This window comes from Oncorhynchus mykiss, chromosome 2, assembly GCF_057628025.1.
Source record: "Oncorhynchus mykiss isolate SJ-2025 chromosome 2, ASM5762802v1, whole genome shotgun sequence".
Taxonomy (NCBI): domain Eukaryota; kingdom Metazoa; phylum Chordata; class Actinopteri; order Salmoniformes; family Salmonidae; genus Oncorhynchus; species Oncorhynchus mykiss.
This window is the reverse complement of record NC_143023.1, coordinates 40,541,118-40,564,994: the sequence shown is the minus strand read 5'-3', so window position 1 is coordinate 40,564,994 and position 23,877 is coordinate 40,541,118. Positions and strand designations below refer to the sequence as shown.

At 43.2% G+C, this 23,877-nt stretch overlaps 2 protein-coding genes across 2 annotated transcripts in view; both read left to right on the top strand.

Moving 5' to 3' along the window:
• LOC110489806 (eukaryotic translation initiation factor 3 subunit E) overlaps positions 1–9,259 on the top strand; it is a 46,465-nt gene extending 37,206 nt beyond the window's left edge. Inside the window, exons 10-13 of the mRNA XM_021562732.3 lie at positions 1,903–2,012; positions 7,146–7,248; positions 7,775–7,909; positions 9,049–9,259. Of these exons, the coding sequence (XP_021418407.1) occupies positions 1,903–2,012; positions 7,146–7,248; positions 7,775–7,909; positions 9,049–9,084 (384 nt within the window). The 3' untranslated portion in view covers positions 9,085–9,259. The remainder of the gene's footprint in view (positions 1–1,902; positions 2,013–7,145; positions 7,249–7,774; positions 7,910–9,048) is intronic.
• A 2,472-nt stretch (positions 9,260–11,731) lies between these two features.
• The window catches only part of LOC110489798 (R-spondin-2), a 79,223-nt gene continuing 67,077 nt past the window's right edge, over positions 11,732–23,877 (top strand). The window contains exons 1-2 of the mRNA XM_021562721.3: positions 11,732–12,252; positions 12,551–12,844. Of these exons, the coding sequence (XP_021418396.1) occupies positions 12,745–12,844 (100 nt within the window). The 5' untranslated portion in view covers positions 11,732–12,252; positions 12,551–12,744. The remainder of the gene's footprint in view (positions 12,253–12,550; positions 12,845–23,877) is intronic.

Genomic DNA, 23,877 nt, shown 5'->3' with positions numbered 1-23,877 from the left:
ATACGATTGAAGACCTTTATTTCCCATCAGTACATGTTGTTTAGATGCTTTACAGACCATGCTGTTTTAGCATCATATGTTATGTTGCTACTGTTCCAATCACATTTTTGGGATGGTTTGCTGCAGGGACCACTCAACAATTATCGCAAATATGTGGTTGTACACGCCAAAGGGTTAATCAGAGCGCGCTCCGTTCACATGCAGGACCACCTGTCTGTCGAGGTGGGTGGCTGTGCAACAGTTAAGCTGCTGCACTCCACCTTTAAGTGCATTAAGTGTGGTGGGTCTGCAAACATTTTCACGAACTGGCCTCATTTGAAAGCAATAAAGGCAGGGGGGTTTTGCAGACAGAGACACACGCCACAAAAAAGAACATCCAGTCAAATTTGTGGAGTGATGGTTGCATGTGTAATGCATCAGTTTGGTGTCATTGAAGAGAACAAAAGGGATACATTACTGGGTGATACTGATTGCTGTAATAGTCAGATACCGGTACTGTTTCCCAACTTCCCTGTCTTCACTGCAACCTTCAACAGTGAGTGGCAATTGATTTGAAAAGTGAAGTGGAGAGACCAGTCTTATTTGAATCCGCCCCCTGTCATGTAAGTAAGCGCCCGGTGTTTTTTCTCCTAGCAGCAGCCCCCCCCCCCCCCCCCCCCCCCCGACTGGAATCGCTGTCAGATGTTGGTGACTTTTGCATGTTGAAAGCGGAGGGGGAACCTACCTCCAAGTTGAGCTCATCAGATTAGGCATAAAAGGCCACTTCTAGCCCTTTCAAAACTTGTTTGAGGATCTTGGGCCGAAATCCCAGATGACAGTGATTAGGACACTTAGCTGTTCAAAGTTTATCATGCTTAGATAAGCATTGTCATAGCTGAAATGTGGTGTTGCCTGATAGTGCTGTGTAATTGAGTTTTCTTCAAGCAGAAATGGAGGGTGGAAACAGCTCTAAGCTTTAGGCAAACAGAGTTTTGAGTTCTTGGAGAACTTATGAAGACTGAGGTCTGTGATGTGAACTAGTACTCAAAGACAGTAGGAACGCAGTAATGACCACAAAGGAATGTATGCCTTTTGAAGCAATGTTTGAATGCACAATGGGTTCATGAACACTTAAAGTAGCTCTCTGACTGCTATTTTATGGCGGTGTAAACTTTGCAATTTTTCTGTAGCCCGTCTGTCAGTGCAGCTAGACCTGGAAGTGCCCCTAGCCCATGTGTTCTAATGTTGAGCAGAGGGTGTTCTTGCCCCTATGGTGGCTGTAGAACCCCTGAGAGTTTGGTGTATAAATTGGTTTCTCCCGCACTGCACAATTGACCCTGCACCCCTGGGCACAGATGAACGGTGCAGTGGCTGTGGTCATTCTTGTTTCCCGTTTTCATGTGGAGGCAGCTGAATTAAAAGATTTGTGGTTGATTTTTGGAGCACCCCGAGTGGCCTGGGCTTTAAAAAAAAAACATTTAACAGATGGGGGTTTCTCCTTTTTGAGACTTTTGCCAAAGTAAATCGCTTGGTTACTTAAATGTGGCTAGAGCAAGACCCCCCCCCAACCCTCCCTGCATGTATGGAGAAAAAAAAAAGCTTTCTTCTGCTCCATTTTAATTTGACGGTGACTTGGGTTTTCCCACAATTTAAATTGAGGCTTCAATCCCAAATATGGACTGCAGGGGGGAAACCTGTTGCTCCTGCACTTTTATGGCTCTCCAGGGCCACTCAGTCAGAACCCAGTCTTGATTGCAGTAATGAGTTTACAAATTAGCTTACCTGTCATTTAACTCTGTCCTCAATTTAACTGCTTTACTTTCCTGAACACCTGCAGTGGTATTTTATAGAAATGCATACACAGACAAATACTCACTAATATTTGTGTTACTGTTAACTTTTATTTCCCTCCATCTCTTCCAGGTGCTTGTGAATGACTTCTTCCTGGTGGCTTGCCTGGAGGACTTCATTGAGAATGCCCGTCTGTTCATCTTTGAGACTTTCTGCAGGATCCACCAGTGCATCAGCATCAGGTGAGACCAAGGGAGTGACGTAAAGCACCAGTTGGGGAACTGACAGAAAGGAAAGGTGCTGCAGGACTTAAGTATGGTGAACATTGCAAGAGATCAGTCTTTGCTGTACCGTTATTCGCCATCACTGTCCAAATGCTAAGATGTGCACCATGCACTGCAGTGGTCAGCTTAGACTAGCTAAAGACTTACACAGGAAGGTCATCACCAGCCAATGAGCTTGCTAAGCAGACCAACTGCAGGAAGAGGGTGGATATGTGGAGTGATTACAGGAATGCCCCCCACAGAAGTGTTTATTGCCCCCTTCCCCAGTCAAATACTCATCTCCACATATACATTTTATGGATTAGGCAATCGAGCGTTAACTGCTTCCTGGTTGTTCTGCTCACTAAACTTTAAAGACCACCTGAGTGAGAGACCAAACCAAGGACAAGTTTTTCTCAGGGAGAGGTCAGGTTCTTGATGGCTTCAGATTTTGCCAGCTGCTGATGGAGAGGAACCGCGAAGCTCCACTTCTGAGTCTTGCTGGGTCAGGGTGGCTGGTGTTCAGAGGGTTCTGAAGTTCTTCTTTTCATTTGCTTCCTAAGCCTTGTCACATCCAGTATAATAAATTTGCCTTGGATAGTCCTCAAAACAATACATTTAGTCAATGCTAATTATGGTGAGCATTAGGGGGAAAAGATAATGGTCCACAATTAAGGATTTGGCTACCTCTTGTGCATCAATTCTAGAAAATAACGATTTATTTTTTACCTCGATGCTTTTAGTCTACACTGGACATTTGTGCTTATGGAAATGCGTTCAGAAAGATATAGTAACAGTACTAAGGCAAAAATGGTTAGACTCAAACTTTGAATGGAATATTTGGAATTTGCTGTAATGGACATTGAATGGAAAGGGTGAATGAATTGTAACTTTTGACAAATGATTGCACTGCCTGTTATATTGAGCTGTGGGGGTCTGTAGTCAAGGTTGAACCATGGAACACGATAGGGCTCTGTCAATCTCCAGATTGTCTGGAATTGATTAGGAGTCCCGGCTCTTTTTTTTTTTTTTTTTTTGGCAGACTTGCTGCAATTGGATATATTTACTTGTTAAAGACCACAAAGGTTAGTGGTAACAGTAGGAAGTCGAATTGTGACTTTTCCCAAAAAATTTCTCCTGTGTTTGTAGGTCTTTGTTAGCTGAGGTAACAAGCTGAGTTGAGGTGCAAACACAGCGGCGATCGGCAGTGTCAGGGATTTCCGTGTTTATTTAAAATCGTTGCGATGACGATGGACAGAACACGTAGTTTATTTTTGACAAACGCTCAAATTCCATGTCATTAGTCGGCTACCCAGAAGCTCTCTGCATCCAAGCATGGACTCAAGTGAATCTGATGCCTGATTTTAATGAGACATTTTTACAGCTGTTGGCTATGAAGGTTTCACAGATTTAGCTTGCTTTTTTTGCCCATGGCATGGGACAAAAGTAGACCAGAAGTGCGGGTAATTTAGTTACTTTATGCAGAAAGGCTCATGTAAAAAAGGAGGCAGTGAAAATTTGACCCCACGATTTGATCTTATGCTCCGTAATTGCATCCACATATCCTTTTGTCTAGACTTGGGTATGTTTTTACAATTTGGTTTTCATTTTTTGAAGTCACAAACTTAATATTACCATATTTGACTTCCTTTGAATGTTGATAGCCAGTCGTATTTCATTGACCCCAATTGGTACACTGTCCAGTGACTTTGTCAGTACGTACATAAGACGGTCTGTCAGCTGACATTGAAATGTGGCACATGGAAAGGTAGTGGATGTCTTTTCCCATCACCCATCACTGTTTTCCTAACACTTAAGTTCTCTGATAGTTGGAGTAGTATTGTTGTGGACTTGGATGTAAACTGGAAGATCTTTCCACTTCACAATTGAGTCATTAGAAAGACCACACGGTCATTTTCCGTTTCCCGAAAAATTTATTTTACCCCAACAAGCTGAAATCGGGGGTCGTTCCAAATGGCTCGGATTTACTTAATGCTATCATATGGTAGTGTTTAACAATGCATTCGTCTGAGCCCAGCCACTTTAAGAAGGGGGGCACTTCTATGGGAGTTTTCCCTCTCTAATACAGTTATCCCCCCCCATGCCTAACCTCTCCCCGAGTGTGAGGGTGGTTGAGAGACTCACAGGAGTATTTCCGTCTCCCCAGCCCCAGCCTGAAATTGAATGCTGAGAAGCCAGAGTGAGTAAGAGGTTGTAATGAAAGCGAGACCCCCCCCCCCCCCCCAAGGAACAGGGCTATGGCTGTGTAAAACAAAACCAGTCAAGTAGGCTGTCTAGTTGGCTTAAGGGCCAAGGGATATGCCTGTAGTTGAGTTTGTAGGTCTGCCCCCCCCCCCCCCCTCTTCCATTCATATCCCCTTCCCCATCTTCTGGAGCTCCAGGTTAAGATAAAAGTTAAGACCTGGGGCACTGCGTGTTGCTGGGGAGATCACATTCTGCAGGGAGTTAGGGCCAAGGTGAACTCCCTGTGAGGAAACAGGATCATGTTTGTCTTGATCTCGGATCTGAGTCTGGTTTGACTGACATGTGCCCTCCACTTGATGGAATTGCCAAACAAACACTCTATTCGTACCCCTCTGCGGCAATCGCAAATCTCTGGGGTTACATTTTGAAACAGATCATTTAATTAAATTGTGTCGAGTGTCAGGACTAGGGTGTAGACTCAGTTTGTCCACCTACCCTGTTTCTTGGCTGACTGTTTTGTACAGTCTTCAACGGAATTAAAAGTTGGATAACGCCTACTACCGTTAGACTTTGTTAAACACAGATTGTCTGTTAAATGAATTTGCTTTTGCTGTGAAAATTGCTGTAATTATCAATCAATGCCGAGTTTACACTTCATGAACATTTATTATAGACCTACACCAGAGTCTTTTTGCCCCGACTGGCGCGGCCTGTCTCTCCTTAGTGTTTGTGTCACTCCTGAATGGCAGACACATGTTAGCCATCACAACCTAAACTCATGTGAGTGGACAACTGATAGTGTTCCTGCTTGCTAGGTCCTTCATAATGAGCCGTAAGTGCAATTTTGCTTTCCACAGCATTTTGCCGTAATCGGCTGTCCGGCCGAGGCATTCGGGGGGGGCAGATTTAGTTATTTGGGTGTGAGTGACAGGTTGATCGTGCCCCACCAGCCCGTGGGGATTCAACGTTAATCAATGCTTAACTGGTGTTTTTCTCTTCTGGTATCCCACCTCCTTCAACACTGCTGTGGTGAAAGTGGTGATGGATCATCACGCTCTTGTTACTTGGAATGCCCCGAGGCAGTGCCTCTTTATGCTGAGGTAATGCTGTTTATTATTTGTTGGGGGTTTTTTATGCCCCTTACAGACGTTGATGTAATTTCAACCCCCTCTGTACGTGGTTTTGCTACGTTTTTCAAAAAAGATGCCAAGCTGGGTCAGAGTGACGAGAATGTGTTTTTGCTGTCGGGCCTTGAGGAAAGGCAAACATTATCCCAAATGAGGTTATTTCCAAATGGGAATTTACGAGGGAGAAAGTCTTTAAAGAAGTCAGCATTTGGGAAGTGACCGTTGAAACGGGCCTGCTGGTATTGGCGACTATTGTGGACTGGGTCTGAACCCATAGCGTGAGAGGTGGTTTGGGGCAGCGAGGATCTGGCTTACTCACAGGTCTGTCTCTCTGATCTCCTCCGTGGGGGAGAAGGAACTTGATTAATGGAGCATGAAATTATATTTAGTGGGGTGCACTTTTCAAACAGAACTCACGGTCTCTCGCACACTAGTATCTGTTGTTAAACGAGCGTATTGATGAGGTTCATTCAAAGCGGAGTGTGTTCCATTTGTGTGTTAGGTGACTGGGTTTTGGGATGAGAATGAACTGTACTGCTTGTGGTGGTGGAAGAAATGGGTATATTTATAGGCCCCTAATATGAAATGGGGGACCAGCAGGAAATGTGGAAGGCAGGAAAGAGTGGGTCTAGGTGGTGGTGGTGGTGGTAGTATCAAGGGGGTTTAGTTATTTTCAAAGCCGCAAGGGAGGCCAGCTGCACTGGAAGAGGCTTTGGTTCAAAGAGCGCCAGGCGCCCCCCCACCTCTCTCTCTCGGTGACACATCCATGTCCCACCGCTCTATCAAAGAGCACCCCGGCAGCAACCTGGCTTTCATTTGGGGGACAGTAGCAGGTCCCGCTCTGTCATGGCAGGCTCTGGGCCAGGTGGGGAGAATGTAAGTGTGTGTGTCCAGGAGAGAACATCAAAGAGTAAAGTGACTGGGGGAGAGAAACCCGGGATTCCAACGGACTCCTAATTGAGTTAGCCTGGGGAGTCATTACATCCTCTATTCTAGTTCACGTAAGACTATTTGCTATGTTCCCCTGATCCCGTTGCTTTGACATGTCATTATTTTACTTTATATGCCTTTTAGCCTAAGAATGTGTATGACTTAGTATTGTATTAGCGTTGTCCTGTTAGCTTTGTTACGGTCCTAATGCAGCCCATTCATCATATTGGGTAGTGTAGCAAATGTGGAGGTATGGCATCAGACATCCACTGAAAAGGATTGTCATATACACCGAGTGCACAAAACATTAGGAACACCTTCCTAATATACAGTTGCACCCCCTTTTTACCCCCAGAACAGCCTCAATTCATCGGGGCATGGACTCCACAAGGTGGCAAGTGTTCCACAGGGAATGCTGACTCAACATGCCGCCCCTTAATCTACACTGATTTGAAGTGGATTTAACAAGTGACTTCAATTATAGATCATAGCTTTCACCTGGATTTACCTGATCAGTCTCATGGAAAGAGCATGTTTTGTACACTGTTAATCTTGGCTTTTTTTTCCTTGAGTGGATGAGTGGACTTTTCTACGGTCTGCTTCAGTACATTAGAGGCTGTACTGAACTTTATTCCCCTAAAGGGACAAATATTGCCCAGAAATGGCCTCATTGGACAGAGGGGTACACCTTTCCACGGCCCAATTGATTAATGTGACGTCTTATGTGTGTATATTAACTTTTCTTTAAACAATTAGCAACTAAACGTCTGTACCACCTATTTAATCGGCGAACACGTGTATTGTTCCACTCGGCTTCTAAAAACCCAGTTTCTCCTCTGCTCTTCCTCAGCATGCTGGCAGACAAGCTGAACATGACCCCCGAGGAGGCGGAGAGGTGGATTGTCAACCTTATCCGCAACGCCAGGCTGGATGCCAAGATAGACTCCAAACTGGTAAGACTGACACCCTGCATCTTCCTCGTCAATCAATGACCTCGGCTCCCACGCAATTGATTAGTATATATTTAAAAAAAAAATTAAACTCCTTCCTAATCGGGGAGCTTATTCTGCGGTGTACCTCAAGATGCAGTATACGTGCATAACTGTAGAATGATTTTAGACTAGAGTACCAAGGCATGGGATTTGTCTGCCATTAGCATAATAGGAGGGAAATCAACACAGTATGAAGTAAGCGACCACAATACCGTAACCTTTTTATGTCCTTGTTTTCCTCCACATTGGGTTTTGCATGTTTTGGCATACCCGTCACGGCGCAGAGTTTTCTGTAATCATCAAATCATACCCTAGCCACTCAGTCTGGAATGACAGAATTACCTTGATGTGTACTGAGATTTACATAAATGTGTCCCGAGAGGCTGGCGGTTGGTGGTACGGTGTCTGAGACCAGATGTGATTGGCTCTCCCCGCTGTGTGTTTAGGCCTAACTGTGCGCGCCTCACCCTGTCCTGTTCTTATCCAGGGTCACGTGGTGATGGGGAACAACGCTGTGTCGCCGTACCAGCAGGTGATTGAGAAGACAAAGAGCCTGTCCTTCAGGAGCCAGATGCTGGCCATGAACATCGAGAAGAAGATGGCCCATGCCAGCAGGAACGAGGTAAGCGAGTTGTCACCACTACCCATCCCTTGTCAAAGACTAGACTACCTATTCCCTTTTCCAGCTGACTGTGTCTCTTACGTGGGTGACAGAGTTCAAAGCCCTCTTGAAATGATCAGCTCAGAGAACGGGGCTAGAAGAATGTTGACGAACCAGCTTCAACAAAACGTTCCACTTGACACGGAATCAGCCAGTAAGAGCAGTTTTTAACGGAGCTAGTGGGCACTTTCATCATCCCTTTGATCTTCATAGGCCTAATGACAAGGTAGATGTCAACACCGCTGTAAAACAGGGCTGTGACTCAGCTACCTCTGTGTAAATAAGGTTGATTCTCACACTAGCCTCACTGAACATTACTCAAGACTACGGAGTTCCCTCCACTTAGTACAGGTCCCCACAGATGTTTGGCTTGGGGTCCAAATTTCGGTCTGTTTTGATCTTGACTGTGTATGAATGGTATGTAAGACTATTCCACGAAGGCAATCTTCATTGATCGCGCACATCCCTGAGCCCAACCCTCTCCCCATGCCAGCAGTGCTCCTTGAAGTTGGGGAGAGAAGGACATGTATGTAAAACCACAGTCAAACAGATTCTTAACCTTTTTTAAATGAGTCAGTCCACCGCCTCATCGACCCTCTCAGATTATATTTATAATAACTATCTAATCACGACGGGGCCAACTAGTGTGCTTTAAATGTCCCCCCTTTTAAATGTCCAGTTCTGAGTAGGTATCTTTTGATGTGTTTAGTTACCACCTCCCTTTTGTTTGAATATCTGCAGTAAGAGAGCTGCTATAACTCTGTTCAGTAAAAGCAGAGGCCCTCATTAAGTGATTTCTGCAATTAGACAAGAGACCGCAAACAACAGTGTCATTACATCCTCAGGGCTACAAATCACTTCTAATACATTTACTGCCTGCTGTCTGGATGGGCTGTTTGGGGGTTCGGCATGCATTCCATTTTAAGTCCACTTCAAGTGTACAACTACATACACTCATGGGGATTTCTATGTTTCTAATTCGTCACATAATTTATTTGTAATGTGGACACAGAATTCATTAAATCTCAAACAAAATAATGTATGTCTGTCAACTGGTAGTCTAACCTCTCCTCCCTTTTCTCTAACTTTTTCCCCCCTAGACACCCAACTGGGCAGGTCAAGAGACTGGCTTTTAGCAAGACACCACCGAGAATGTTTTTATTCCTGTTTCTACACAGCATTCCCATCCAGCAACAACATCCTGTTTTTTTTTCTGTTTTTTTCTGCTTGTCCCTCAAGGAGCAGAGGATTTTTTCCCCCCCCCTTGGTTCAAGTCATCAGTGATTCAATAAAACAGACGTGCAAAAACCATTTCCACCAATGATTGCTTTATTTCTGGACATTACAGATGGCGGTTGAGGCCTAAGTGGTCTGACTTTGCATTGGTAATACTTGGAAGTTTTAATGTGCGCATTAAGTCACTGAGTGGGACAGTTAATACTGTTTTGGGTGATACGGCTCATGTATGCGCTGTAATGATGAATGACTGTTTAGTCTATTGGGTTTTATGGTGTTTTAGTGGCCCAGTTCACCATGGCAGTCACACAGCAGGGGAAGTGGGAGGAGGGGGCAGACAGAGGTGATGTACAGTTAATAGTGGTCATATTCTCTGCCAGTCATCTTTCCCTCCGAGGACATGAGGGACTCGTAAACCTCCATTAGCCAGACGAATCAGTTTAATGTGCCTCTAGCGCTCCTCACCTCCTGCTCTCACCAACTCTTCCTTCAGCTTCTGTGTTCTCATGTAACTTTCTTTCCCTTTACCTCAACTTTACCTTGTTCTCGACGGGGAGATGGTTTCAGGTAGGTGACTACTCTTGTGTGTGACTGGTGGTCCTTCGGTAGACTGAAACTTCCATAGGCTGCTGCATCTCTGGAGAGAAAGGAAGAGGTGCTTCCTGCTTCCATGGCACTCGGGGCTCGGAGCCAGACGATTCAAACACTGACGTCACCTTGGACCAGGCCAGCGGGGAGGATAAAGTGATTGGTTTACCGGTCCTTCGCCATGACTCATCATGAAAATAAGTTATCCTAGCCCTTAATTATCGTTCACCTTACCAGTGCACTCTCCTGTGTTGTTTTAGTCGGATGTCCAGACCAATACCAGACTTGCCGCAAACAACCCTTTGACCACAATGTCTGTCACTGCACGAGAATAAAGTAATAAACAGGCAGAAGTTCACTATTGGTTTTGGCAGGGATGCTTCCACGATTTTGTTTTTACATATTGTCTGAGGTTTTCCTCCCACAAAAGGTTTGCAAGCGGATCCTCTGCTGAAATGGAAAACGTGTATTGTGTTATTGCTTGAGGTTAGAACACTCTCCCCTTTTCTCCTGTGTCTTGTATAAAACCAGTGTGACAATGTGTAAAAATGGTAAATGTCATGGAAGGTCTCTGGTTTTGTCTGTGGGTTGATATTCCTATATGACACAGCTCCTCCCTCCATTGTCTACAATAAATCATTTTTAATCGTGCTCTGTTTGAATGTTTGTTATATAACTCGAGCAGGGTATTGTAAATACAAATCATTAATGGTTTTCACTACAAAGCCTTTGGTAGTGATTTAAAACATTCATTCCAATTTTTTTTACGGACCTTACTGTTCATTTTCTTGTTGACTGGTCAGACTGAATTGACCTCTGGCTTTTCAGAAAACATCCAAGGTTTAGACGTGTGCTTTCTATACAAGGACTACGTATTGAGCGTAGCAAATGCTTTACACCAATCTGTAACCCCTGGGCCTCAGTCATTTCCTAAAACACTTTATTTTGAGTAGGATATTGCTTCCCATTTGGTAGCAGACAGTTGTCCTGATAAGCACCTGACAAACTAATTTCCTAGAATAAATAAAAGATTAAGTGCCACACCTAGTGGTCCAAACGGGGTACAGCATTTACATCCCATTTCTACCAGAACAGGAGGTGAACACTGGACCTTGTGGGTATCAGGAAATCTGAAGTAAGGCCTAACCTGAGATTTTTTTTTTTTTTTTTTTTCAGGACCGGTAGTAGGCCTATCCTAAGGTATTTTGAGGTGATGCTAATGGTTTGTTAATTATTTTTAGTTTTGTGTCAATTGATTAGGTAGATTGTTTAACCGTTAAAGTTACTAACGTTATCACATTCATTAGTGGAGCAAATAGTTGTCCAATCACATGACATTCTCCCAGAGTAAGGCCTTTGCAGCTTTTGAAGTTCATGCATTCTTGTTTCTTGGGAGCAAATGGCAATGACGGCAACGACGATGAAGGTAAAACATTGATGATGATCAGTCTTCCCAATTTATCCATTCAAATTAGACTATTAAATACATCCGAGTCAAAGCCATACAGCAATATGTTTTCTTTGAAATCCTAAAATGAGAATAACTTGCACTGCAATTCACTAGCTTTTTGAGGCATGAATAGACATATTTGTCATATGGTGGAAATAACAGTTTAACCATGCAGGTACTACTCCCGACAAGATATATCGTTGAGAAGACGTTTCCTGTTGGTGTTAAATGTGAAAGAAAGGGTGCACACATGTCGGTGATAGGCCCATTTTGAGCAAGACCACTTCTCATTGGTCAATGGTTCATAATTGAACGACCAAACAAACTCCGTTTCCGAACCACATAGAAAAAAACGTAAAGTTTCATTTGGAATTTGAGAGAGAGTGCCTATAGGTCATTCAACTTCCAAACTAGGGGTGATGATAGCTTACAACAATACCCCACTCAAACGTCACGTGTTGTGCCTCATTTCACACGAGAATCAAAACGGCTGCGTTTATTTATTTCCTGCACTAGGACCCTGAGGGAGCCTCGGTGTTGTGTGAGAGGACCTAGGCAGCTAAATAGCATGTGTCATCTTCATTATCTAAAATAATAAGAAAAAATACTTCACTCTGGTCAAGGGGCTTCTAATTCTGAGCAGCCCCACAGATCTAGAGATCTCCACGTGACAGGAGCAGCTATATGAGAAAGCAACCCAAGCATCAGGACCAGTAGTAACCTACCACTTCACCTCGGCTCGAAGCGCAGATGCAGACAATCTAGAGGAGAATCTACTGGGTTTATATCCTTTGCTTTAAACCCCAAGGTAAAACGAGACGTCTGAATGGTGTAGACAAGTTTGTTGAAGTGAAGAAGGACACGCTTTCACCGGGGAAGCAGGTATTATCGGAATAAAACTCGCGTGCATCTCAGGGAGATCACTCGGACCTCTGTTCTCTTCAGAATAACTTTTCATACAAGAGGTGATGCTGTATGCTCCAAATCCACTGTGGCTTTCTGAAGTGGATTTAGACTGTCACATATGCAGGTATGTTTCATGTTGTGTTCATTGTTAAACGCAGCTTCTTGCGCTCATTATATTGGAAGGTTATTGCTTGTTTGAGAAGCGTTACAATGTTATGCATTAATTTCATACCAAGCTCTTTTGTCGAGAATTGAGAATAAATTAACACGTGGGGCAGAATTTTTTTTCATTATTGCAGTGTATTTAAATACAATAGGCTTAGCCTCCTAAACTCCATAGATCAAGTATTCTTCCCGTGTTTGGATAGATGTTGATATTGTCACATTTGTTATCACAATAACCCATATCTTTATTTTTACAGCACTCAAAGGGACACTTGTGAATGAAGGGTAAACTTCATAAAATGATATTATTCAGTGGTGAGATATTATGTTGTCGCTGCTCGTTTAATGTGTGACAAATTGGAATCATTCAAGAAACTGGAGGACACGAACCAGATAATTCATCCCAACACCACTGGCACTTCTTATTCGAGTCGGAACACCAGCCGTCCAGATGCAGTTTCGACTTTTCTCATTGGCTTTAATCGTGTTGCACTGTATGGAGTACAGCAACTGTCAAACGCAGTCAAATCGCTGGAGGAGGAACAAAAGAGGTAAGTGAAAAATCGTCTATATATGCATATATCATCCTTGCCAATGTGACAGTTCAGAGCGAGAAGTTTTGGATAGTTTCTGAGCCAGCAACATTATAAAAATAAAAATAGACATGGTCGAACAGCTAATATGAAACATTTTGAGACCAAGAGTTGACTCAACATTTGTTGCCATTGTATATCCGGTTCTGCTTATTGATTAGATTGCCAGTTTATTCAGACATAACACGTCGCCTACAAGTTGACACTATCATCGCCCTGAGCGTAGTTTATTGATCAGGATACAGTGACCGTCCAGCATCCTGTAGACTAGGTCTGGGGTATTTGATTGAGGTGATGCATTTCTGGTAAGTGCGTTCCTGGATGAGTTTTATGCACTCTGATATTATCAACCAACTGCCACTAGAAGATTAAAAGCGCAGAAAAAAATGGATTCGAGCCACCTAATATATCCATCCTGCCAAACGGATAGTGAAACCAGTAGCCGAGTCTGCCCAGACTGTGGGCATATTTTACAAGGCAACTGTTCGCGACTTCATGAGTTCAACGTGGAAAATATTTTACTAAATTGTAACAAATTGGCTAGACTTCACCACTCAAAGACATAGTTAGTTGTATTACTAGATTACAGGTAATTCTTGAAGTTATGTTTTGGGGACATTTTGGCAAATGCGCAAAATGTGCGTTTTGGACACATAACGGTCATTGTTTGCTGCCAACCCAAGTATGCCTGATAAGATTTGTGATATTGTTATCTGCTTCGCGTTTCTTACATAGTTGCGGTTGGTGAGTCGTTTGGTCAAATAGCCTAGGCTACCCCACATTGCTTCGGGCTCTCTGTGCTTTTACCTGTCCGACTGTCCGTGCCAACAAAGAGAGGTCTGTGTCTTTAATTAAATGTGGTACTGCTTAGTAGGCTACAGCGACTAGACGGTGAAAAGATGGCAGTGCGGCTCTGTATCTATTGTCGAGCGCAGCGGCTTAGGGGGGCGTATTGTGGGAGTTTTAATGAATAGATGCGGAACCCCCTTCCCCTGTCATGAATTCGTCCTCTTCAACCTCCTAAGCTGGATTTAATTGATCTCATAACCGCAGAGTTATCTTTGAACAGTTGGTACACGCATAACAATCGCCTCTGGGGATTTAGCCCATTGGTAAAAACAGCAAGGTGGAATGAATGAGCAGACTGTGACATCAGTGTGCCTGCTGTTAGCAGCAGCACCCCCCCCCCCCCCCCCCCCATAAGCAAGGTCCTTACTCCAGTGGTGGCAAGGGAGAGTGGGAACACTGCTTAATCTGAAGTGTGTGTGCTGTTTCTTACTGACCCCTGGTTATAGCACAAATGCCCTAAACTGAACATGTTAGGTCTATACGGTGTGGTGTGGAGTACAGTACTCTTCTCAATGCATGTTTTTTGGGGGTTGTAAATTGTAAGGCAATCACACATTTAATCATATGCAAGGCATGCCAGGGGGAACCTCCACTCCTGGCTGCAAGCCTTCCACTGCCCATCTGCAAATAATCAAGCAATCACTGTAGGGTACTGGCACACACACTTTTCTCCGCTCCTCTATTTTTCTCCTAGGATTGGTGATCTCAGATGCTCCATACTATAATGTTCTTAATGGGATCAAACCTTTTGGCACGGAGTGGAACTGGTTAAGTTTGAGATGCTTGTAGGGAGAGAGGAAAATTGATAATGGCATAGGTGTGTGTGTTTGTTTGTGTTTCTGTGTTTGTTGTTGATAGAAGTGGCTGAAATGCTTTCGGCTAGCAGGCTAGAGAGGTTTAACCCTTGTGTGTGTGTGCAAGAGAGAGAGAGAGGGAGGGAGGGGGTGGTGGCTGAAGGTGAGAGCAAAAGGTTAATTTATACATTTGACCCTGAGGGTGGGATTAGGCTGAGCTGTACACACATTACCGTAAACTCTCTGAACATCTCAAACTGGATGCTCCAGCCCTCAGCAATGTATGGGTTTTGTACAGATAGTTCTTTGGCGGGAGGTGGAGGATTGGTTCCTGTTGTTTTGGAATGGAATGGCCCAACTGAGGCCAAAAGCGACATTTAGCACACTGGCAGGCAGCAAAGCTTTAGGTTTTCACTTCCTTCCTTTATTTATTATGGTTATTGAGAGAAGCATGTGAGAGAGAGATCACTGTTCAATGTGCTCTTAGAGGGCTGAATATTTGTGCCTTGCCCTCGAGGTTCACTATGACAGCTCTACATACAGTATGTCTGGCAAGCAGCAGTAACATAGTGAGGTTTCCAAATCAGTCTGGAATGTTCTGTCCCAGACACATTTTAAAAACTGAATATGGAATTGGTCACGTTAAGCTCCCCAGGCATATATATTTTATGGGTAAAGAAAAATATCCTGTGTGTAGAGGAACAAATGTCTTTACCTTTCAGGCTGAAATAAATTCAAATAAGTTGGCTGAAATAAGTAGTAGAGCCTTTGCCGTTGACATAGAGTATATGATTGGATTAGCTAGGGAAGTGTATGGGAATGCAAGGGTGAAAAGCAGGACAGTTCTCGTCGGCAACAGTCTGTGTTCAAAGGCAAACTGTAAGAGAGTCAGGCTAAGGCTAAATTAAGGGAATCTGTGGTGTAAATGGTTTGATCATGTCTTGCAAGCAACTCCTATACTCTACTACATGACTCAATCCCCTGTTCCACTGTAGTTATTGTTTTTTCTCTTCATATTAAACCAATGATTTACACCTCCTTACTCCTCTACCCCGCCCACTAAAAAAGGGGAACTCATGCCAATGAAGCCTCCTATGATATCATTGCTACACTCAAGGATATTGGTTTTCATTTTTATTCTCTGGCTAATGATGCCACCTGCTGACTACATAAAAACAGACTCAAGTACCAATGTTGCCTGGAGGAAGAGATGCACCATGGGTCAGGGGAGTTTGTAAATCCACTACTAGGAAATGGCTATAGTAGTGAAAGACTGTACAGCACTAGGGTTGCACATTTTGGGGAATATTCAGAGTTGGAAACTTTCCGTGGGAATTAACGGGAATATATGGGAATGAACGGAAAGATATGCAAATTAATATTAATACCATTTAAATGTAGATGTTTTTTGCATTGAATATATTTACCATATATGGAGACAGAAACATAAACCTTTTACCTTATCATAAGTAGACATAATTGCAAATGATTAAATCTTTCCAATAGAAATGTAAAAAAACAATTTAGTTACGAATTGAACTTGAATTAAATGAGTTCTCTTCACATGGGATGATTTCACTGAACAACAAAAGAAAGGGAATATTGAATGATCCCCAATGATCCATCACATCTCCCAAAACCGTTTTCAACATACATCTGTAAAATGATAGTCTAGAAACTAAAGCTTTGGTTGTCTTCCTCTCAGGCTTCCATGTCTTCTCCCTGGACCTCCTCAATGTCCACCTCTTGAACATCAGACTCTGAGGCCTCATCTACACTGTCACTTTTCAACCTTGTTGAGGATGGCTCATTGTCAGGCTTAAAAAGCCAAAAAAAATTCCGGATTGCCACCAATTTTTCAACTGTTGTATTGGTCAGCCTGTTGCGTGCTTTGGTGTGTGTGTTCCCAAACAAGGACCAGTTGCGCTCTGAGGAGGCTGATATTGGTGGGATTTGGAAGATGATGGAGGCAACAGGGGAAATAGCCTCAGATCCACAAAGTCCCTTCCACCAGGTGGCTGATGAGATATGCTGGCACTACTGCCATATTGCATCTCCATCCCAAAGCCCTTGCTTGGAGGTGTACTTCGCCAGACTGCTAAGAACCTTACCCTCATCCAGGCCAAGGTGGCAAGACACGGCAATTATATCACATTATAGGCCTTGTTGATCTCTGCACCAGACAGGATGTTCTTGCCAACATACTTGGGGTCCAACGTGTACGCTGTAGTGTGTATGGGCTTCAGGCAGAAGTCTTCACGCTTTTTGATGTATTTCATAACTGCAGTTTCCTCTGCTTGGAGCAACAGTGAAGTGGGCAGGGCAGTACGACTTTCTTCTCTTACATCTGCAAGCGGCGTCGAACATCAGACAGGATGGCATTGTCTCCCTTAATCCGTGCAATGGCTACTGCTATAGGTTTCAGGAGATTCAGGCTGCTTACCACTCTCTCCCAAAATACAGTGCCTTGCGAAAGTATTCGGCCCCCTTGAATTTTGCGACCTTTTGCCACATTTCAGGCTTCAAACATAAAGATATAAAACTGTATTTTTTTGTGAAGAATCAACAACAACAACTGGGACACAATCATGAAGTGGAACGACATTTATTGGATATTTCAAACTTTTTTAACAAATCAAAAACTGAAAAATTGGGCGTGCAAAATACAATCCACCTGTGTGTAATCAAGTCTCCGTATAAATGCACCTGCACTGTGATAGTCTCAGAGGTCCGTTAAAAGCGCAGAGAGCATCATGAAGAACAAGGAACACACCAGGCAGGTCCGAGATACTGTTGTGAAGAAGTTTAAAGCCGGATTTGGATACAAAAAGATTTCCCAAGCTTTAAACATCCCAAGGAGCACTGTGCAAGCGATAATATTGAAATGGAAGGAGTATCAGATCACTGCAAATCTACCAAGACCTGGCCGTCCCTCTAAACTTTCAGCTCATACAAGGAGAAGACTGATCAGAGATGCAGCCAAGAGGCCCATGATCACTCTGGATGAACTGCAGAGATCTACAGCTGAGGTGGGAGACTCTGTCCATAGGACAACAATCAGTCGTATATTGCACAAATCTGGCCTTAATGGAAGAGTGGCAAGAAGAAAGCCATTTCTTAAAGATATCCATAAAAAGTGTCGTTTAAAGTTTGCCACAAGCCACCTGGGAGACACACCAAACATGTGGAAGAAGGTGCTCTGGTCAGATGAAACCAAAATTGAACTTTTTGGCAACAATGCAAAACGTTATGTTTGGCGTAAAAGCAACACAGCTGAACACACCATCCCCACTGTCAAACATGGTGGTGGCAGCATCATGGTTTGGGCCTGCTTTTCTTCAGCAGGGACAGGGAAGATGGTTAAAATTGATGGGAAGATGGATGGAGCCAAATACAGGAAACCTGATGGAGTCTGCAAAAGACCTGAGACTGGGACGGAGATTTGTCTTCCAACAAGACAATGATCCAAAACATAAAGCAAAATCTACAATGGAATGGTTCAAAAATAAACATATCCAGGTGTTAGAATGGCCAAGTCAAAGTCCAGACCTGAATCCAATCGAGAATCTGTGGAAAGAACTGAAAACTGCTGTTCACAAATGCTCTCCATCCAACCTCACTGAGCTCAAGCTGTTTTGCAAGGAGGAATGGGAAAAATGTTCAGTCTCTCGATGTGCAAAACTGATAGAGACATACCCCAAGCGACTTACAGCTGTAATCGCAGCAAAAGGTGGCGCTACAAAGTATTAACTTAAGGGGGCTGAATAATTTTGCACGCCCAATTTTTCAGTTTTTGATTTGTTAAAAAAGTTTGAAATATCCAATAAATGTCGTTCCACTTCATGATTGTGTCCCAGTTGTTGTTGTTGATTCTTCACAAAAAAATACAGTTTTATATCTTTATGTTTGAAGCCTGAAATGTGGCAAAAGGTCGCAAAGTTCAAGAGGGCCGAATACTTTCGCAAGGCACTGTATATAATCCAGTAGGATCCTCTTGATATGAGATCCTCTTGACTGTGATATGGCCATTTCCAGGAGACTGTCAAACATGATGACAACACCCCCCCAAAGGGTGATGCTGGGCAGCTTCAATGTGGTGCTCTTATTCTTCTCACTTTGCTTGGTGAGGTAGATTGCTGCTGTAACTTGATGACCATTCACATACCTAACCATTTCCTTGGCTCTCTTGTAGAGTGTATCCATTGTTTTCAGTGCCATGCTGTCCGTGAGGAGCAGATTCAATGCATGAGCAGCACCGCCAATGGGTGTGATGTGAAGGTAGGACTCCTCCACTTTAGACCAAGCAGCCTTCATGTTCGCAGCATTGTCTGTCACCAGTGCAAATACCTTCTGTGTGTCCAAGGTCATTGATGACTGCCTGCAGCTCATCTGCAATGTAGAGACTGGTATGTCTCAGACACAAGAGCACTTGTGTCTGTGCTCTTGTAGAATACTGGTTGAGGGGTGGAGATGATGTAGTTAATTATTCCTTGTCCACGAACATTCGACCACCCATCAGATATGATTGCAATACAGTCTGCTTACAGTCTGCTTTCTCTATGATTTGCTTGACCTTCACTTGAACTCTGTATCCAGTAAATGAGTAGATAAAGCATGTCTGGTTGGAGGGGTGTATGCTGGGCGAAGAACATTCAGAAAACTCTTCCAATACACATTGCCTGTGAGCATCAGATGTGAACCAGTTGCATACACAGCTTGAGCAAGACAGTCATCAGCATTTCTTTGACTACGTTCCTCCATTGAGTCAAAAAAACATCTGATTACAGGAGGACCATGAGCTGTTGCTATTGATAAGGTGTCTGATTCATCATTTTCACCTCGAATAGAAGTAGAGGGACTTTTGTCAGAGGTTGCTTGTTGTGAGCGCTGAGGGAAGTTTAAGCACTTGGCCAGATGATTCTGCATCTTTGTTGCATTCGTCACATGATTTGGCATAGTATTTGCAAATGTACATAGTTCACTGCAGCTAACGTAGAAGGAAAAGCCACACATCAGATAGTGCCCGTGGCATTTTCCTGTAAAGATTAAATGAGAAAAAATAAAATAAAAATACAATTCTATGGACATATACATAGTTAAGCAGTTACATTAAACAACTCCTTTGTAAGATAAATGTTTTAAAATGAAACATGTATGGAAACAGGTGAATTAACACTCCTCAGTTAGCAGGCTCAAGCAAGCTAAAACCCACATGGTAGCTAACTAGCAGAAATTGTTAAATTATAAATGATTTAAAACACACTTTGCTGTAGGCTACTATTTACTATTTAACAAAAAAATAATGTATGTCATAAAATATATTCACCCCACCCATTATTGTAATCAAAACTTAACAGAAAGCAGGTAGTCCTTTGCTCAGACATTGTAGTTGTGTGGGCTCAATAGCATCTCATTGGTGTGCAAGATCTTGAGAATCAGCTGTACATGTGACGGAAGAGTGCACTGCACATGTGATGCACATGCAGAGGGATGCAATTCCATTAAATTGGGGATAGTTTAACCAAAATATGCCACAAGACCTAGAATTGCCTTGTGTATCCCACATTAAAGGTTTACTATTATAAGCTAACTTTTTTTAAATGAATTTAAGCAACATTCCCCAAATTCCAGGGATTAACTTCCCATTGAAAATTTTCCCGAAATTCTCATCAGCCACCTGGTGGAATTGACTTTATGGATCCGAGGCTCTTTCCCATGTTACCTCCATCTTCCAAATCCCACCAACGTCAGCCACCTCAGAGCGCAACTGGTCCTTGTTTGGGAACACACACAACAAAGCACGCAACAGGCTGACCAATACAACAGTTGAAAAATTGGTGGCCATCCGGGAAAATTTTAGGCTTTTGAGCCTGACAATGAGACATCCTCAACAAGCTTGGAAAGTGACAGTGTAGATAAGGCCTCAGAGTCTGATGACATGTTGAAAAGGGTTTTGGGAGATGCGATGGATCATTGGGGATCATTCGATATACCCTTTATTTTGTTGTTCAGTGAAATCATCCCATGTGAAGAGTCAACTCATTTAATTCAAGTTCAATTCGTAACTAAATCGTTTTTTAAATTGGAAGGATTTAATCGTTTGCAGTTATGTCTACTTATGATAAGGTAAAAGATTTATGTTTCTGTCTCCATATATGGTAAATATATCCAATGCAAAAAACATCTACATTTAAATGGTATTAATATTAATTTGCATATATTTCCGTTAATTCCCATATTCCCGTTAATTCCCACGGATAGTTTCCACCTCTGAAAATTCCCAAAATGTGCAACCCTACTTAGAAGGATATGCCTTACATTTACATTTGAGAAATTTAGCAGACACTCATTCAAAGCCCTAATTGCTCCTTTAAGTAGCTAAGTGCCTTGGTCAAGGGCACATCAGCTGATTTTTCACCTAGCCGGGTACTGGCCCAACACTCTTAACCGCTAGACTACCTGCCGCCCTGAAAGCACTCAGACCGCACTTGCTAATTCTCTGTATTTTCTGTGAGAGAAATGGATACAAATAGCATGACTGTAAGTCGCTTTGGATGAAAGCATCTGCTAAATGTCATATTATTATATATAAATAGTATGACTGTCTATTAAATAGCTTATTGTCCCTCTTATTGTTTGGTGGACATGAAGCCATTTTAAACCGACTCCACGAGGCCACTCTTAAAGCAGCTTTGCCACTCTGTCTTTGGAAAAAGTGAAAAGGGGCCCGCAGACGGCATGTCTTTTAACAAGGCCTTTTCACATAATGCCACTCTAATCCACGGGATGGGCGCCCTGTATCCTGTTTGTGTGCACGCTCTCTCCTAAGCCAGGAGCACTGTGTGACTTTTTTATTCCACAGCAGCAGTGCGTTTCTCCTGGCTGGTTATGAAGGAGCCCTGTACGTTGTGCACCGACGTGTCTGCGCAAAGCGGCACATGGAACGATCACTTTACAGAAACGCTGAAAAGCAATCCGGGGTTCGTGGTGTGGAATAGCAGTAACCCCCATCCTCCTAAATGTTGCTCCTTGCCGAGGGGGTTTTTAAAGATGAGAGGGGGTGGAGGGACAGGAGAGAACATATTTAAGCAGATCAGCTAGATGTGGCTGAATGTGAGCAGCATCACCTGAGAGGGATTACTGCTCGCCAAGTCTTGACCTGAGCCCCGGCTGCAGCGTGGAGGAACCGTGTTCCCTTTCTCTTCCCAGGACCCATCAGCCAAGCAGTTAATGTGGGTGTGTGTGTGTGCATGCATGCAAGTGTTTATGCAGGTGTGTTTTTGTGTTTGGACAGTGCCAATTTTGTGGAAAATCATGGCAGGTAATTCAAGTTTTCAGCATTGACAAATAAATTCAGTAACTTTTGCGGCGAGGTCAGTCTGGTGGGACCCACTAACCCAAGCATGTCCATCCTGTCTGTAGTGTAGCAGACCTACTAGGTCTCATTCACAGCCGTATCAAATGAAGCCGGTGAAAGGGTCCTCAGTCCTCAGTGCACCGATGCCATGCTACACTGGTGGAAATCCCCCAGAGGAAAAAAACAACACAGGTGTCATGAACTTGTAGTCAGGCTCAGAGAGATTCCTCAGGACCCACGTGACAAGCTGTGGGTTATCTGTTTCTGTTTTGTCTTCATTTTCTCTCACCACAAAAAAAAAACATTGTCTATTCACCATCTGCCTATTCACCCTCTGCCTATTCACCCTCTGCCTAGGCCCCTTCACCCTATAAACTCAATAAGCCCTAATTCATTTAAATGGGCACCGACACGTAGCTTTCTGATTTCGATGGTGGTGTAGTAAGTTTGCGAACTAGAGGGCTTAGGTTTTTCCACTTTCTCTCTTCTTTTTTTTTGTGCGCTGTTTCGTGTCTGAGCGAAGACTGAGGAAGATCCATTTCACACAGAGGAGAAGGCTGGTTTTATACACTTCTACACGTTTCCATTTATCAGGTCACTGCAGAGAAACAGTCATTGTGTGTAGATTTGGTTCCTGTTTTTTTTTTTTTTTTTTTTTTCTCTCTGGGAAATACACAAGATCTTCTCTTCCACCCTCAATCATTGTCATCAGAGGATCCCATATGTTGGCAACACTAAATGCCAAACAGATGTTTTTCTTTCGGGCTACATTTTACCACACTGTGAAAGTTAATTTTCGGAAATGTGAAGTAAAATGGACTTATTATATGAATCTTGTAATACAGTCCATATTTCCCAGTGGTGATTGGAAACTCCAGAGCTGGAGACAAAAGGTCCAGTGTCCCTTTCGAGTGCGAGGGAAATTTTGCAACCCTCACCTATGTTATTCTCACAATAGCACGCCTGCCTAAAGCAATTATACCTTAATACGTTTTCCTATAAAGCTACTAAATATGGCCAGCCAGTTTGGTTCGATACTCTTTGAGTTTATTGGGCCATAAAAGTCATCATGTGGGGATCGTTTCTAAGTGGTGCGAATAAAATAACAAAAAATAAGCATTTAAACACAAAAGTGAGTCATGCGAGGGCTTCGGAGGTAGGTGAGAGGACCAGAGACAGAGAGAGGGAGGCCCTCGTCAACTAACCTCTCACTATACTCATGTGAAGACACTCAAGCATTTACTCAGCATTTACTCAGAACAGTGCATTGATAATATGGTCATAATTGGTGTGATTCTTAAGTAATACTATAAGCATTTTATAATTGTCATAGACTCCAGCCACCCCAGTCATAGACTATTCACTCTGCTACCGCACAGCAAGCGGTACCGAAGCGCCAAGTCTAGGTCCAAGAGGATTCTAAACAGCTTATATCCCACACTCCTGAACATCTAATAAAATGGATACCCTATTTGCTTTGCCCCCCCCTCTTTTACACCGCTGCTACTCTCTGTGTTGTTATCATCTTTGCACAGTCACTTTAACAACTCTACCTACATGTAGATATTACCTCAACTAACCGGTGCCCCCACACATAGACTCTGTACCAGTACCCCCCTGTATATAGACTCACTGTTGTTATTTTACTGCTGCGCTTGAATTACTTGTTACGTTTCTAATTGCTTATTCTTTAAACTGCATTGTTGGTCAGGGGCTCGTAAGTAAGCATTTCACTGTTGTATTCGGCACATGTGACTAACATTTTGATTTGAAGTATGGGGGATCACTATAAAAAATTAGGGCATATGTTAAGAGGTTGAAAGCTGGAACTTGATTGGCCAGCAGTTTAGCAGCCGTTGGGCTGCAGGTGATTAACATCACCACTCCTAGGGACATAGGCAGGGAGGGAATAGGGATGGTCCAGTGTTGTACTACTGCAGTGAGACACATATCTGACTCTTGTTTGCCATGTCTGTGTGTGTTTGTCTCCG